The 15,475-nt window shown below is 35.6% G+C and overlaps 2 protein-coding genes across 2 annotated transcripts; one reads left to right on the plus strand and one right to left on the minus strand.

Moving 5' to 3' along the window:
• Positions 1-93: 93 nt before the first annotated feature.
• LOC129870095 (cytochrome b6-f complex iron-sulfur subunit, chloroplastic) lies at positions 94-3,685 on the plus strand. The gene is made up of 5 exons (XM_055944686.1): positions 94-271; positions 437-687; positions 2,469-2,586; positions 2,717-2,899; positions 3,389-3,685. The coding sequence occupies exons 1-5, from the start codon at positions 233-235 to the stop codon at positions 3,488-3,490; spliced, it is 693 nt and encodes a 230-aa protein (XP_055800661.1). The 5' UTR covers positions 94-232; the 3' UTR covers positions 3,491-3,685.
• Positions 3,686-6,139: 2,454 nt separating this feature from the next.
• LOC129871007 (transcription factor MYB74-like) lies at positions 6,140-14,074 on the minus strand (the record flags this gene model as incomplete). Its single annotated transcript, XM_055945872.1, has 4 exons — positions 13,939-14,074; positions 13,383-13,512; positions 12,904-13,031; positions 6,140-6,246 (listed from the first exon to the last, which is right to left on the minus strand). Coding segments are annotated over exons 1-4 (501 nt in total), but the record flags the coding sequence as incomplete, so codon positions are not given.
• Positions 14,075-15,475: the final 1,401 nt, after the last annotated feature.

Below are 15,475 nucleotides of genomic sequence, written 5' to 3' on the forward strand. Positions count from 1 at the left end.
GACACGAAAATGAAAAGAAGATAATTCATAATCCACCAATAGAAAAATAACAAACGATCAAAAATTTTTAAAAGGCTAATATCCAAACGTGTGGCTCTACTTGTCACTTTGCCTTATCTGGTGATTGAGTGACTCTCATCATCTTTCCCCTAATCTATTTTTTTTTTTATACAATACAAGAGTAACATCCATCAACTTCCTCTCTTCTCTCAAAAAAAACATTTACATTAACATGGCTTCTTCCACTCTTTCTCCTGTAACTCCTTCTCAGGTACTGCAAAAGTCGAAATATTATATTGTATATATATATATATATATATAATATCAAATTTACATGTTATGTATATACATAGGAAACGTTGAATTTGATTTAGTGGAAATACCGGTTACGCCACTATAACAATTTATTTGTGTTTTTTTTCCTTTTAAATTTCAGCTATGCTCTAGCAAGAGTGGTGTTTCATCGGTTTCACAAGCGTTGCTTGTGAAGCCGATGAAAATTAATGGTCATGGAATGGGAAAGGATAAGAGGATGAAAGTGAAGTGTATGGCAACTAGCATTCCAGCTGATGACAGAGTGCCTGATATGGAAAAAAGAAACCTCATGAATTTGCTTCTATTGGGTGCTCTTGCTCTCCCAACTGGTGGAATGCTTGTACCTTATGCTACTTTCTTTGCACCACCTGGGTTAGTTCTATCTTCCTTTGGTCACAAATTAGTTCCCCTGTTTTTTTTTTAAAAATAATTGGAATTTACTTAAGTTTTACACAATATCATTGGTAGCAAGTAAAGAGGCAACTTATTCATGTATTAATTTCTACATAAGTTATACTCCCTCCATTTTATATTAAGTGAATTTTTGAGGCAATGCATATATATTAAGAAAAACATTCAAGGACATAATTTGAACCATATTTTCACTATTGCTCTTTGTAAAATCATAAATATAACTTTTGCAAGGAGTGTGATTTATCTCTAGAAAATATAAAACTTCAAAAAATGAAAAAATAAATATGAAAAAAGTTTCAAACATCTATCTTGAACTTTGAACAATTCAATTATTTTGAACACAATGAAAAATTCCTCAAAAGTTTACTTAATATGGAATGGAGTGGAGGGAGTATAATGTTTGGTAGCTAATTAGGAAGTAAGTTATTTATATATATAATTAATATGACGTTTGATTTGTAATTTAGAAATCTGCATAACAACTACATGTTTAAGTACTGACGGTATTTGTGTAATATCTTATGCAGAGTAGAAAATTGAATAACTAATACCCGCATAACTAATAGCTGCATCATAGGTAATATTGAAGTGCGTGACAAACTAAAATCTCTTCATTTACTTAATTATACGTTCACATGCTCTTGTGCGGGCTGATTCTTTTTCATGGGCTAAATACATGGGAAAAAAATTGACAGCGAGTGACAATGAGATTTGGATCCAAGTCTCTTTTGATATCATATTGAAGTATGTTACCATGAGCGTATTTTTATTTATTTAATTATATCTTGAATAAGTTGAGAAAGATTGACTCGTTAAAATCAATCATTCTCATACCAAATCACTAGCAGTTGAATTACTTTTCCAAGAAATACGAAACTCATGTCTTTCTAGGATCAGGTCTTATATTAGGGGCTCTAGGAAGCATGGTATGACTTACCCAATCCAATTTAGGCCACCTTTTCATTGGGATTGTAACCTTATTAGTAAGTTGTTATTCTATATTCTAACTCCTATTTCGTGGCTTGATAGTGTAAAATTTGTACTTTTCATAAGGTTTTTTATTCGATTAGTTGTAATTTTGATTATTTCCATTTGAAATTTCATGAGGATGTAAGAGGAGGTCAACTGGTGTAAATTTGTAACTAGTTATCTGAATTACCAAAGTTTTCTTTTCTTGTGTTTAAGCCTTAGCATGTTTGTGTACCTGTTTTGCCTCCTCTGCAGATTTTAGCAACTAGTGCAAAGTTTGGATGGGCTTATCGCTTATAAGCCAAACGTTATTTTTGTTATTTTGGTTTAAAAATAAAGGCGCTTAAAAATTATCCGGAAGATATTAGTATATATACATAGTCAAAACATACATCCTTCCTAAAATGATATGTCTGGATTTTTCTTTTTTGACCATACATTTCAGACTTATCGACCATATTGATCTTCTAAGTTGATATGATGATATCTTAATTTGTGTTTCCAAGTTTCAAACTAGGTAAAATTATGGACATATAGACAAATGTAATGCCATGGAAACTTGATATCTTAACAATTCCTTTGTACTTGAAAAAAGGTAAAAGGAAGAAACAGGGTGTTATAACAAGAATTATCAGTATGCTATTGCTTTTGTATCACTAGACGGACTTGATCTATCTATCTATCTACGAGGCACTGTTGTTACTCAAATATCGTTTGTGTTACTAACCATGACTCGTGATTTGTCATTCTAATTTGGAATTGATCAACAGTTCAGGAGGTGGTAGTAGTGGTACCGTTGCCAAAGATGCATTAGGTAATGATGTTGTTGCGACTGAGTGGCTCAAAACTCATGCCCCTGGAACGCGAACCCTCGCACAAGGACTAAAGGTACTCGTACATTTTCTTTCAGTGTCATAATTTCTTCGTAAATTCAGTTGTTACCTTTGATGATCTTAACAAATCCGTGGGACATTTAATGAGATTTTGGAGTCGTGATATTGTTGCAATGAATTTTTAGGGAGATCCTACTTACCTTGTTGTGGAGAACGATGGAACACTCGCGACCTATGGTATCAACGCCGTGTGCACTCACCTTGGTTGTGTCGTGCCATGGAACACGGCTGAGAACAAGTTCATTTGCCCCTGCCATGGATCCCAATACAATAACCAAGGAAGAGTTGTTAGAGGACCTGCTCCTTTGGTAAGTTTAAAACCCCTGTTTTCCATGCTCTTAGTAGATGTCTTTATATCTTTCTTAGGGCGAGTTCTATGGATTCAACTGAACACATTGTTTTTTGGCTCGAACTAGGTATAATTTAAAAATGTATACATACATTAAGATCACGCTCATTCTAAATTCATTGATTTTTGGATTCTGAATTTGCCTCTGAACAACCAGGTTATTAGAGACAACATTAATAATAACACAAAATCCTGAATTTGAATGTGTCCCATGCTATCTTTGCACCTCCCAAGCAGGGCGGAATCTAGTATCTAAACTTTACAGGTTCAACTTTTTAAAAAGTTTTTAGCATCGAACGCATTATATTTTTAAATTTATACGTTCATATCTACTATTTCTTAGCATTTTTTGTGGATTTTTACACATAAATTTATTTTCCGTCTCAAAAGTACTAGGTCCAGATGGACTCGACACTAATACTAACATTGTGTTTTCTTGTTTGCACAGTCCTTGGCATTGGCTCATGCAGATATTGATGATGGGAAGGTGGTGTTTGTTCCCTGGGTTGAAACAGACTTCAGAACTGGTGAAGCTCCATGGTGGGCTTAGAAACCCCACCTAGCTTTTATAATTTATTATTATATATATTCTCTTGTATCTTTGTTACATAGAAGCTTATTCCTCTTTTTATAAAAAAAATGTAACTATTGAAACATTTACCCTTGCAGTCCCAAAATAACATTTTTCATTTGGGATACAGTTCTTTTTGTAGTTGTTTATCATCATTTCATTGTTATTTTATAACGGTGGTGTCTGGATTAATTTAAAGTTTATATACATATCAATTAATTTCAGCGGATATTTACTATCTTACCCCAGCTTAGATATTGGATAATTTTTCTCACTAAAGCTTTGAACAAATGAGAAGAATATCTTAATATGTCTCTATTGAGATTTAACCAGAAGACTTTATAATTCTCCTCGCTAGATCACTATGTAATTTCCTTGAGGGTTTGTGTCACGATCAAACCCGTCAGGCCGTGTGGGCACCTACTCTAGGACCTAAATAGGAGAATCCTTTACAGAAAATTTAAATAATAAGTCAAGAAGTTTTATTAAACTAGCAATGAATCACCAGCTCAAGTTTTATTCAAGACTTTGTTTAAAGCCCCAAGGATACTAGTCTAAATAGGTATAAGAGTTCTACAGAACAGGACATAAGACAAATGAAGAGACACGGATCCAACCACAACGGAGGAAAAGTAGGAGTTGTCGAAGGATCATCGTCGCCTTCACCTAGGGAACTCCACTGGCTCTGCAACCAGACTATGCCAAGTGGCATAACAAGAGTAGTATCAGCACAAACAACACGTACTGGTAGGCATCATCGATCAATCAGATACCCACTGCATAATATATAAACAGGAAATTAAGAAAGACCATAAACAATTAAGCTTTATAAGCCCGTTCACCCTAACTTACTAATAAACTCCTTACTCTCACCCTTATAGTTCTTCACCCCTCTACTAACCACGGGTTCGCTACCTACTCTGGTTTACGAACTTGAGACATGTGGGTCATGGGCCCACCATGACCTCAAAGATCACCCTAACATTTAGCCAGCTGACAACCTTAGCCACCCTCGAGCAACACAACTACCATTAGACTTGACCCATTTACCTTACCAAAAATGACCTAAACCATCTCATAACTACACCTTATAACTAACTGAGCTTCTTACACAACAACAACAACAATGTAACGCCTTAAAAATTTTCATGTCAAGACCCGAACCATTCTTCATAGGCATATAGGCTTGAACTCGACGACTTCTAATTTCATATATGAGTTGGGATCAATTCCTAAGTATTTGAAGGGCATTAGGTGTGGTTTAGGGTCATAAGGCATCTCTAATACCAAGCCAAGTCCAAAGTATTTCCAACGGTAAGTTTTTATATGAGTCCGGAATAGGGTCAACTTCAAATGCTCATATTTAGTATTATATAAGGAATTAGGTGTGCCATGACCGATCAAATTAAAGGTCTTTGAATCCTCTTTCCAATGCCACTAGAATTTTCTCATTCCGAGTTCGGAGTAAAATTTATGATCATTTTACTACAAACTATCACTGCAGAAATTTTAGGCTTGGCGCTCCAATGGTGCGACGCGCTACTATAGCGCCCGAAACCAGCCTCAGTAGTTTGAGGGCTGGCGGGGCGCGCCAGCTATCGCGCCTGCAGGGTTTTTAGCTCATTTTCCATATTTTAGGGTCATTTTAGTCTCTTCTTGTGTTTAACCCAAAGTGAGGTCATTTTGAAGGTATATTTTCATCTATCTAAGAGACCCCTAAGCCTTTCTACACTCATTCACTCTCACTCACACTCAAAAAATACAAAAAAACCCTAGCCTCTCAAGTTCTTCTCAAGCTTTTGTAACACCCCTCAAAATTTTCCCTAAGATTCGGGCCTTCTTTGTATACGTGTGGGGCCCATCGTATTTATTTTGAAGTATGTGCTTGAGTTAAGAAGAGTCCCTGAGGAATTTAAGAGCGTTGGAGGTGATGTGGGGTCATTGAGGACCCCTAGGACCGAGCTAAGTCCAAAAGATCCGTCGTGGCTAAGTTTAGGACGAGTTCATGTAAGGGTCGACTTTTAACGACCCTATCTTTTGAAGGACGTCAATCTGGGTAGCCTACGACCTATCAAATTAAAGGTCGTCGAGTCTTCTTTCCAACGCCACTAAGAACGTAAATTTTGGAATTCGGAGTCAAAAGATATGACGATCCTAAGATGAACTAGCACGACAGGAATTTCATTTTGGCCTGGGTTGCAACTGCTGGGGAAATGACCTTGGCGCTGTAAGGGCGCGACGCGCCACTATCGCACCAGAAACATGCCTCAATAGTTTGGCCCTTGGCGCGACGCGCCACTAAAAGTTGTGCAGGATTTTCAGGCTAAATTCCTAGAATTCAGAACAATGGGCTTGGCGCTGTAAGGGCGCGACGCGCCACTATCGCGTCAGAAACATGCCTCAGTAGTTTGATCCCTGGCGCGATGCGCCACTAAAAGTTGTGCAGGTTTTAGGCGTAATTGGCCTTGGCGCTGTAAGGGCACGACGCGCCACTATCGCACCAAGGGCGTTTTGGCCTAATTTTCAGAATTTGGAGGAAGGGCAATTTGGGAATTGTCCCAAATTATATATACACAAGCCTTATACATTTTGGGACCATTTCTTCAGCCCCCACTCTCTCTCTAAAAGCCCTAGCTCCTCTCTCTTCTCTTCTTCTCCATTTCCAACAAAAAGGAGTCCAAGAACTTCAAGATTTGAGTCCTCCATTGAAGACCCAACTACAAGGTTTTCTTCAAGTCTTCACTAAGGTATGTAAGGCTATCCAAAACATGGGTTGAGTCCACCCATGTGCCCTATTCTTGTTTTGAGGTTAGATATTCATAAAAATAGAGTTTCTTGATATGGTACATGTTTGAATGAGTTTTGTCTCTATTTTATTTAATTATTTATGTGCCAATGTTGTGGAGCTAAGAGGTTCCTAAAATGAGCCCTTATGTGAGTATGAGATGATGAAGGAATGAGTTGCTAAATATGTTTTATTGATCTTCTTAATTATGTAGATTTGATAAAGTATATTATTTTCTTAAAAATGTTGCCTATTATAAAAATGTCGATTTGAAGTCTTGAAGATGTGGTGAGTCATGAGGATTTTCTCAAATGGATGGAGGTAATGATTGATTATATCTAGATGATGTTATACATGTGCATTTAAATTTTCTTTTGAAGATATGATTGAGATTGAGCAAATAGTATGCTTGGAAGAGATTTGATTGTGATAGAGTTGATGAGTTGACAAGGTTGTAATGAGACTTGTTGATATGAGTTGATTGAGTTGATTGGATGGAGTTTTATGAGCATTGAGTCTTGGGAGGAGTATCGAGCACCGAATTGGGTAAGAGTATAGTCCATACTCGAACCCAATACCTGTGTTGCCAAACGTAGGGGGGATTGAACCGTTAAAGTCGGATGCTTCCCCGAGAGCTTTTGTCCTGATATTATAGGACCTGGTTGGATTGGATCCATGAGTGTTCGATTCGTTTATACCCTAGCAAGGTATGAACGGGCGTGGCAACAACGTCGTTTTGTTGTACCTTCACTGGCTCATAAGTGTTGGTTGTCGGTTATGAGAAACTCCCAAATAGGTTTTAATAGTACTCTGAGTTAGATTGAGTTGAATTGTATATGATTGGTCCAGCCTAAATCATATCCTTGTTTAGACTTAGGACATTTGATTGAGTTGTCATCCCTTTTGAGTTGAGCTCCCGAGTTGATTTATTCTTCCTTGATGTTCGTTGTATTCGGCCATATTACATACTCGTACATTCCATGTACTGATGCCATTTGGCTTGCATTATTTCATGATGCAGAGACAGGTACTAGAGATCATCAATCGGCGCTCCGTTGAAGATCCACATACACTTCCAGCCAGTCGGTGAGTCCTCCTAGTTTCCAGAGGATATTGGGCCTTCTTGTACAGTTTTGTTGCTCTTCCTTTTATTTAGATTGTTGGTAACCATGGGCTTGTCATTGGCACCTTTTAGACATGAATAGAGGCTTCATAGACTGGAGTGTGGGAGGTCGAGCGGTCATCTTGAGGAGTCCTATTTTTATTGTCTTCTTTTGATTGTAGATGTTTGGCCTTCGGCCTTTATATTATGAAAAGTATTTCTTTAATTGAGTTCCTACTAATAGCATGTGATTGAATAAATGAGTGACTGGACCAGGTGGTTCGCTCGGGGGTCAGAAATGGCCTTCGGGTGCCGGTTTCGCCTAGGGTACCCTCCCGGGGCGTGACAGGATGCTTCTCCGAGAGCTTTTGTCCTGACATTATAGGACCTGGTTGGATTGGATCCATGAGTGTTCGATTCGTTCATACCCTGGCAAGGTATGAACGGGCGTGGCAACAACGTCGTTTTGTTGTACCTTCACTGGCTCATAAGTGTTGGTTGTCGATTAAGAGAAACTCCCAAATAGGTTTTGATAATACTCTGAGTCAGATTGAGTTGAATTAAATATGATTGGTCCAGTTTAAATCATATCCTTGTTTAGACTTAGGACATTTGATTGAGTTGTCATCCTTTTTGAGTTGAGCTCCCGAGTTGATTTATTCTTCCTTGATGTTCGTTGTATTCGGCCATTTTACATACTCGTACATTCCATGTACTGACGCTATTTGGCCTGCATCGTTTCATGATGCAGAGACAGGTACTAGAGATCATCAACCGGCGCTCCGTTGAAGATCCACATACACTTCCAGCCAGTCGGTGAGTCCTCCTAGTTCCCGGAGGGTATTGGGCCTTCTTGTACAGTTTTGTTGCTCTTCCTTTTATTTAGATTGTTGGTAACCATGGGCCTGTCATTGGCACCTTTTAGACATGAATAGAGTCTTCATAGACTGGAGTGTGGGAGGTCGAGCGATCATCTTGAGGAGTCCTATTTTTATTGTCTTCTTTTGATTGTAGATGTTTGGCCTTCGGCCTTTATATTATGAAAAGTATTTCTTTAATTGAGTTCCTACTAATAGCATGTGATTGAATGAATGAGTGACTGAACCAGGTGGTTCGCTCGGGGGTCAGAAATGGCCTTCGGGTGCCGGTTTCGCCTAGGGTACCCTCCCGGAGCGTGACAGCTTTCTTCCTCCATGTCCAAGAAGATCAAGCCTTCATTTCTTTTCAAGTTTTTCATTCAAGAGTTGAATCCTCAAGGAATGTGGGTTTTCATCCATGGGCCCAAATATTTTCTCAACTTGATATTTCAAATTCTAATGGTGAACCTTCATGGGCTTTTACACAATGACTCTTAATGCATATATTATGATGTATTTTATGCTTATTGACATATATTGATGTATATTGACTCTTAATTTCATCAAATGAATGATTTGTTAAAATGCTTATATGAAAGTTTGAAAAGGATTTAAGGCATATATGGTGGGTTGTTTTAACATGTGTATTTTGATGCATTTCCATCACCCTTATGCATACAAGTATTCTTTAAATGTATTTGGAGGTCTTTATGAATTGAACTCACCTAGTCTTCTCATATTGAATGAAGTTGAATTGAAAGTTTAGGAAGCAAATGCATAGGTTTAAAGGAGTCTTGTAAAATGATTGAATGATGACGAAAGGGCTTTTAGTCAAAGAAAGAATTCAATGTGAAGGGACAATTCTCACATATTTGAATCAAATGAAATGTTTTAATGAGCTATTCCACCGATGAAGATGTGATGTCTAAAATTATACAATGCCTATGTCATTATGATACTTAAATGTTATTCCGTGGGATTGACCTAACACCGAATGTAGCATGTATATGGGGACTCGACCTAAGGGGTCCTTAAGTAAAATCTCGTATTGCATTAATTATGCGCCAACATAGGAGTCCTTGTAGGCTATTTAGGCTAGTGGATCCACAATTAGCCAATAAAGTTAAAATTAAAGAACGTTAAAGTTGATGGAGTCCTACCCGACAAGCAGACTCCCCGTGCCAACATAGGGGGTTATGTTGAATTCCATGTAATAGCTCGCATGGTCTTAAATGTCGGTTAAGGTCACTTCCCCACAAAAATGAATGTTTTAAGGTTTTTTTTTTTTATGTTTAATGCATGCAATCATTATGCATATTGCTTACTCATGTCTCTCTTATGTTCTTCATTTGATAGCATACTCACATACTTAGTACATTCAAAATACTAACGCATACTTTTGCCTGCATGATATCACCATGTAGGAATCGACGTCGCACCTCGATCTCCTTCACGTGGCTAATTCGAGTTAGTTGAAGATTGTTTGTGGTGAGTTCCCATATTTCGGGAACAACATCCTTTTTATTCTAAGCTTAGGTTATGTAGAATAATAAGACTTTTATTAAAAAATTTCTTGACACTTATTTTGAGGGTGAGCTAGGGACATGTCTTAGCCCCCGCCAAGTCTATTAGTAGAGGTATGTTTGGACACAAAAATAAAAAATATTTTTAATTTTCGCTTGTTATTATTTACCATTACCAATGAAATGCTTAATGAATGCTAAGAGGTTTGGGTGAGGTACCTCCGGGTGTCTCATTTGCCGTGTCACATCTAGGACCTATGCTTGGGTCATGACAAACAACTACCACCTGACCGAAGCTCCAATGAGAACAACTCTCTACCAACAAGCCACCTCCCCTATTAAGCCCGAAGACATAGAATATCCCATGTATTACAACTTGGCCTCACAAATTTTCACGTTCTTACTCAATAATGAGCCTATGTTGACTCCCAATCCTCAACTATTAACACCTACAACATCGGCGAGGTTCTTTCATAAAATCTTACTCTTTAGTTCATTAACAACTATATTCACTATTCCACAATTAACAGATATCATTGAGTCCTCTCATAGGACTATTCACACACACACTTGGCCCTCTCATGGGACTCAGACTCAGTCATATATGTGTCGGAATGTGACATCCGATCTAAAAATGTGTCAGAACGTGATACACAATTCATAATGTGTCGAAACGTGACACTCGATCCTCACAACCACAAAATTCACATTTACAATTTAATTAGGCAAACAGAACAATGCACATAAAATCACTCAGGTCTTGCACTAAATCATCAAGGTTGCTAACCCCTAAGGTTTATCATAATTCTTCTCATGTTTTCTACCACTGTACGTGTAATTATGACATTTACCAATACACAAGTCTAGATGCTACAATACCACCGCTAATTTCCTCAAAAATCATTACACAACTTTCTTACCCAGGTCACTTCAAGTTAGACCACTGATAACACCTGAATTTCTACTCATGACCCGGAGCCTAATTATGCAACCTTTCATTAAATTTTTTTATACTACGCAATGGATATAGATTTAACTATTGAGATAAGAGAAGCCTGGCCTACCTGGGCGCCAAGAAGTAGTGAAGAGATACATCGGCTCCAATCCTTGATTTCAGATGTTAGACGGGCAAGATAGGCTTGAAATCTACCGGTAGGAATTCCTCTGGGACTGAAATTCCTTCTTCCCTCCTTCCCAAGTCTTGAGTAGCCTTTTTGAGGGTTTTTGCAGTAACCCTCGCCCTTAACTTACCCTTTGAAAAAAGTAGGAAAATAAGAAAATCACGACTTAAGTTCTATCCCACGATTTTCCGCTCTGGCGGCAGGAGTCCCACTGGAGCAACCCCGCTGTGGCGGGACTATCCCGCTGTGGCGGGATAGTGCGGAGCAGTTAAATTATTTTTCTTGCGATTTCTCTCGATTTTAATTAACGACGGTTCGAATTGTTACAGTTTGTTTATTATTTTATTTAATTCACTCCACTTTCATTAAGAGTAAAGAATACAAACGTAGTAGCTTGTATGAATTGGTTGTTACCTATAGTTTCATAATATCTTATATTATATTATATTGTATTATTTTAATAAATATAATATTTGAATAGATTATATCATTTTCTATCATTTCATAATGTCATGTATTGGCAATTTGAATAATAAGCTTACAATGGTACCAAAAAGAAGGTTACAAGGTACACTTATAATATATGTAAAGGTAAAATAAAGGGAAAGAAAATAAAATTATTAAATAATAAATACGGATAAAATAAAGAAAAAAAATTGATTATGTACACTAAATCAATTGTTACGCAAAATAATACTTTTCAATATTACATACCGAATTTAACGATACAATACAAATAAAAGTCGGAAGAAATTTAGGAAATGTAGCACGCTACAAGTGACAAGCATACAAACGATATGAAATAGCAAACCTGGAAAAGATGTACTCCGTCCATTTCTTTTTAATTGTCACGATATTCTTTTTCAGAATCAAATTATATGACTTTGATCAATATTTTAAAATGTATTTTTTCATCATATTGATATGAGAAAAAGTGTAATTTATAGTACTATATATATAGTCTTTGAATATCTAAATTTTAATTTTAAATATCGAATTAATATAATCAAATTTAGCTTTGAAAGTTAGTCAAATTAACTCTAGTGACAACTATTTTAGGACGGAAGAGTAGTATTGAATGTAATTCTAACATAATATAGAACCTGTTTGAATTGACTTTTGACTTTTGATTTTGACTTATAAACCAAAAGCTAAGTTAAAAATTCTAAATTATGATTGTGGGCTTATTTTTATCGATTTATCTTAAAACCAAGGGTTAAAAGCACTTTTTTTTATATAATTCACCAATTACACGGGAAAAAGAACGATAGTAACACAGCACAAAGCTTATATATATAGACAAAGTTCAAAATCCACCTAAGCAAAACTAACAACAAAATTTGATCGACCAAATGGGGAAAAAAATGTACCAATGGTTCCATCCAAACAAACCTAGAAAAGAAATTCAAAAAAATACAAAAGAAAAAATAAAATAACAAAAAGTACATACATTTTCAAAATATATTTACAGTAAATCATCAAAATATAAACCCTCTGGAATCTCAAACTTCATAAAATTATTACAATAACTATCTCTCTCATTTTCAAAACTGAAATTCTGATTGATGGCATTTTCTTTTACATTTTGGCCATAGTTTTGCAAAGGTACCATCCCATTTTCTTTTAAGTTTTGGCAATTATTCACCAAATATGGTCCCACGTTTGATTGTGTGTATGTTGGTATTTCTTGAATCTGATTATTATTATGTTGGAAAATATTTGTGGTATAGTTTTCTAAAGGGGCATTGGAAAACTGTTCATTTTCTTGAAATTTTTGCAATGACATTTCTTGCCCTTCATGGTTTTGAATTTGTTTGTTAAAGAATTGATTTTCTTGTAGTTTTTGTAATAATATTTCTGGATTAGTTTCATTGTGGGATGCAAAAATATTAGGGGCAAAAGTGGCAAGTCTCAAAACTTGAGGGTTTAAAAGTGCTTGTAGTCCAAGTAAACTTGTAAGGTTGAATTGTGTGGAATTTAGGAGTGATGATAAGTCTAATAAATTAAGACGAGGGTTGTGAGTTACTGGATCAAATCCCATCTTTAAAAGTCTTTTTCTTATGTGAGTGTTCCAATAGTTTTTGATTTCATTGTCTGTTCTTCCAGGTAAACGAGCCGCTATGGCTGACCACCTGAAAAATGATAACAATAACAATGATAAGTTTATATGAAATTTCTCTTATGAAACTTGATTTTTTCTATTCTCATTAGAAAAGTCATTTTTCTAATTATTTTTTTTACAAACTAGTTTTGCTAGAAAAAATATTTTTCAAAATATTATAATCAATCAAACATTAAAAAAATAGATTTAAACTAAATATATAGAGCCTAAGAGTAAAATGATAGTATAAAGTTAATAATACCCAAATACTAAAATACGTCATTTTTTGTAAAATAAACTAAAATAAAGTATCATATAAAATGAAACAGATTTGAGTATTAACTACCAAGATACAAAGAGAAAATAAATAATAATATCTTACTTGTTGCCAAGAGCACTATGAAGTTGGATAATAGTTTCTTCTTCCTCAAATGAAAATCTTCCTCTCTTAATATCTGGCCTTAAATAATTTGTCCAACGAAGAAGACAACTCTTTCCACACCTTTCAAGTCCTACATATACGAGTTTTCAAATAAAACATTAGAATAAAGAACCTATTAATCAATAAGATTGAATATATATATATATATATATATATATAAGGTTAATAATCTTCAAGTTGTCAAATAGAGTAACAAATCCTCTCTTTGTTCCAATTTATGTGTCATATATACTTCGAATCCAAGAGTCAAATTTTATTTTTTGATTTGACCATGAATTTGGATAAAAAAATCTTTCGGGTTTTGAAATAAAATTTACAAATTTAAAACTATACATATAAGTGGTATTATAAGTCAAACTAATTAACAATTTAAATATTTTAAATGGAGAATGACAAAATATTGATCGGTCAAACAAAAAAGTTGTTTGACTTTCGAAATTCGAACACCACCAAATAAATTGAGACGGAGGAAATATTATAGTATTGATGTACATACCAGCATTCTTGGGAAGGCTACGCCAATTTCCAGGACCATGAACTTGAATGTATTGAATAAGCTTAAGATCTTCTTCTTGGGTCCATGGACCATTTTTTAGTCCATTTTTATCAGAACTAATTGGTGATCTTCCCATTTTTTTGGTTATTTTTTGCACTAAAATGGTGTAATTATTTTGAAGGAAATAAAGAGAGTTATGGCAATTATTGGAAAAGTTCTAAGATGTGATTTGTAAATAAAAGTGCATTTATAGTTATGAAATTAAGACTCTTATTTATAGATTTGAAGGAAAGTGAAAGTCAATTGTATTTGGTACCGGCCTTTTTGTACGTACGTCAACGCGTCCCTATCTTTGTTGTGTCTTAGGGGGAAATGTTAAAAATGTTATCCGAAAGACTACGTTTAACTCTTATATATTAACAGTATAATTCAACGTAGATCATATCTATTATTTTTATGTGATTTATAATACTCTGAAGAATCAGGTTTTTGAGTTGCCCAATAAGAAGTAAAGTGTAGATTGTAAATCAACACGGAGAATTTTTTCCATGAAAAAATTTCTTACTCAAGAAAGTAAAAAATCATGATCTATTTGTAATATCCCAAATTTTTTTCGCGAATGACTCAAACCATTCTTTATATGCATATAGACTCGAACTGAATGACTTCTAGTTGTATATATGAGTTAGGATCAATTCTTAAGTATTTGAAGAGTATTACATGTGGTTTAGTTTGATGAGGGATCTCTAAAATCAAACCAAGTTCAAAGAATTTCTATCGGCTAAGTTTTTCGATGAGTCCATATAAGGGTCAACTTCAAACGGACATAACTTTCAGTATATTAAGAGTTAGGTGTCCCATTACCTATCAAATTAAAGGTCCTTGAGTCTTCTTTCAAACACCACCAAGACTGCATTTTTTGGAATTCAGAGTCAAAAGTTATGACCATTTTACTATAGACTATCACTGTAGCGATTTTAGGCCTGGTGCTGGAGTGGCGCCCAACGCCACTATAGCGCCCGAAACTAGTCTCAGTAGTTTGGGTGCTGGCGCGGCACGCCACTATAGCGCCAGCAGGGTCCTGGACTCGTTTTAAAGATTTTTCTTGAGGAAAGGGCATTCTGGACCTTTCCCACCCATCCTATATCTAAACCTATTACATTAGGGATCACCATTTCCGCCCCATATCAGTTTCTAAGGTGTTTTCTCTCCAAAAAACATCCAAGAACATTGAGAGCGAGAATTGGAGAAGAGAAAAAGAGTTAGGGTTCAAGTTCTTCAAGTAAGGCCATCAAATCCTTGGTTTGTTCTTCATTTCTAGGTATGTAAGGTTACTCACAACGTTGGATTGATTTCATCCACGTGTCCTACATCTTCATTTATTCGAGTTTAGTTGAGTTTTGAGGTTCCATGAGTTTAGTTCTTGAGTTATCTATAATTTCTATTGAGTTTTGTATATAAATTCATATATATTAATGATGTTCTTGAGTTGAGTTTGTTGAGAGTATGGATTCATGTATTCATTCACATGAACCCA

Source organism: Solanum dulcamara, chromosome 10 (genome assembly GCF_947179165.1).
Source record: "Solanum dulcamara chromosome 10, daSolDulc1.2, whole genome shotgun sequence".
NCBI classification, from domain to species: Eukaryota; Viridiplantae; Streptophyta; class Magnoliopsida; order Solanales; family Solanaceae; genus Solanum; species Solanum dulcamara.

What these genes read in the sequence shown, in the direction of transcription:
- LOC129870095 (XM_055944686.1), top strand. Translation starts at nt 233, where the DNA reads ATGGCTTCTTCCACTCTTTCTCCTGTAACTCCTTCTCAG. An exon ending in CTCCTGTAACTCCTTCTCAG is followed by an intron (nt 272 to 436) that starts GTACTGCAAAAG and finishes TTTAAATTTCAG; the next exon opens with CTATGCTCTAGCAAGAGTGG. An exon ending in TTAGAGGACCTGCTCCTTTG is followed by an intron (nt 2,900 to 3,388) that starts GTAAGTTTAAAA and finishes TTGTTTGCACAG; the next exon opens with TCCTTGGCATTGGCTCATGC.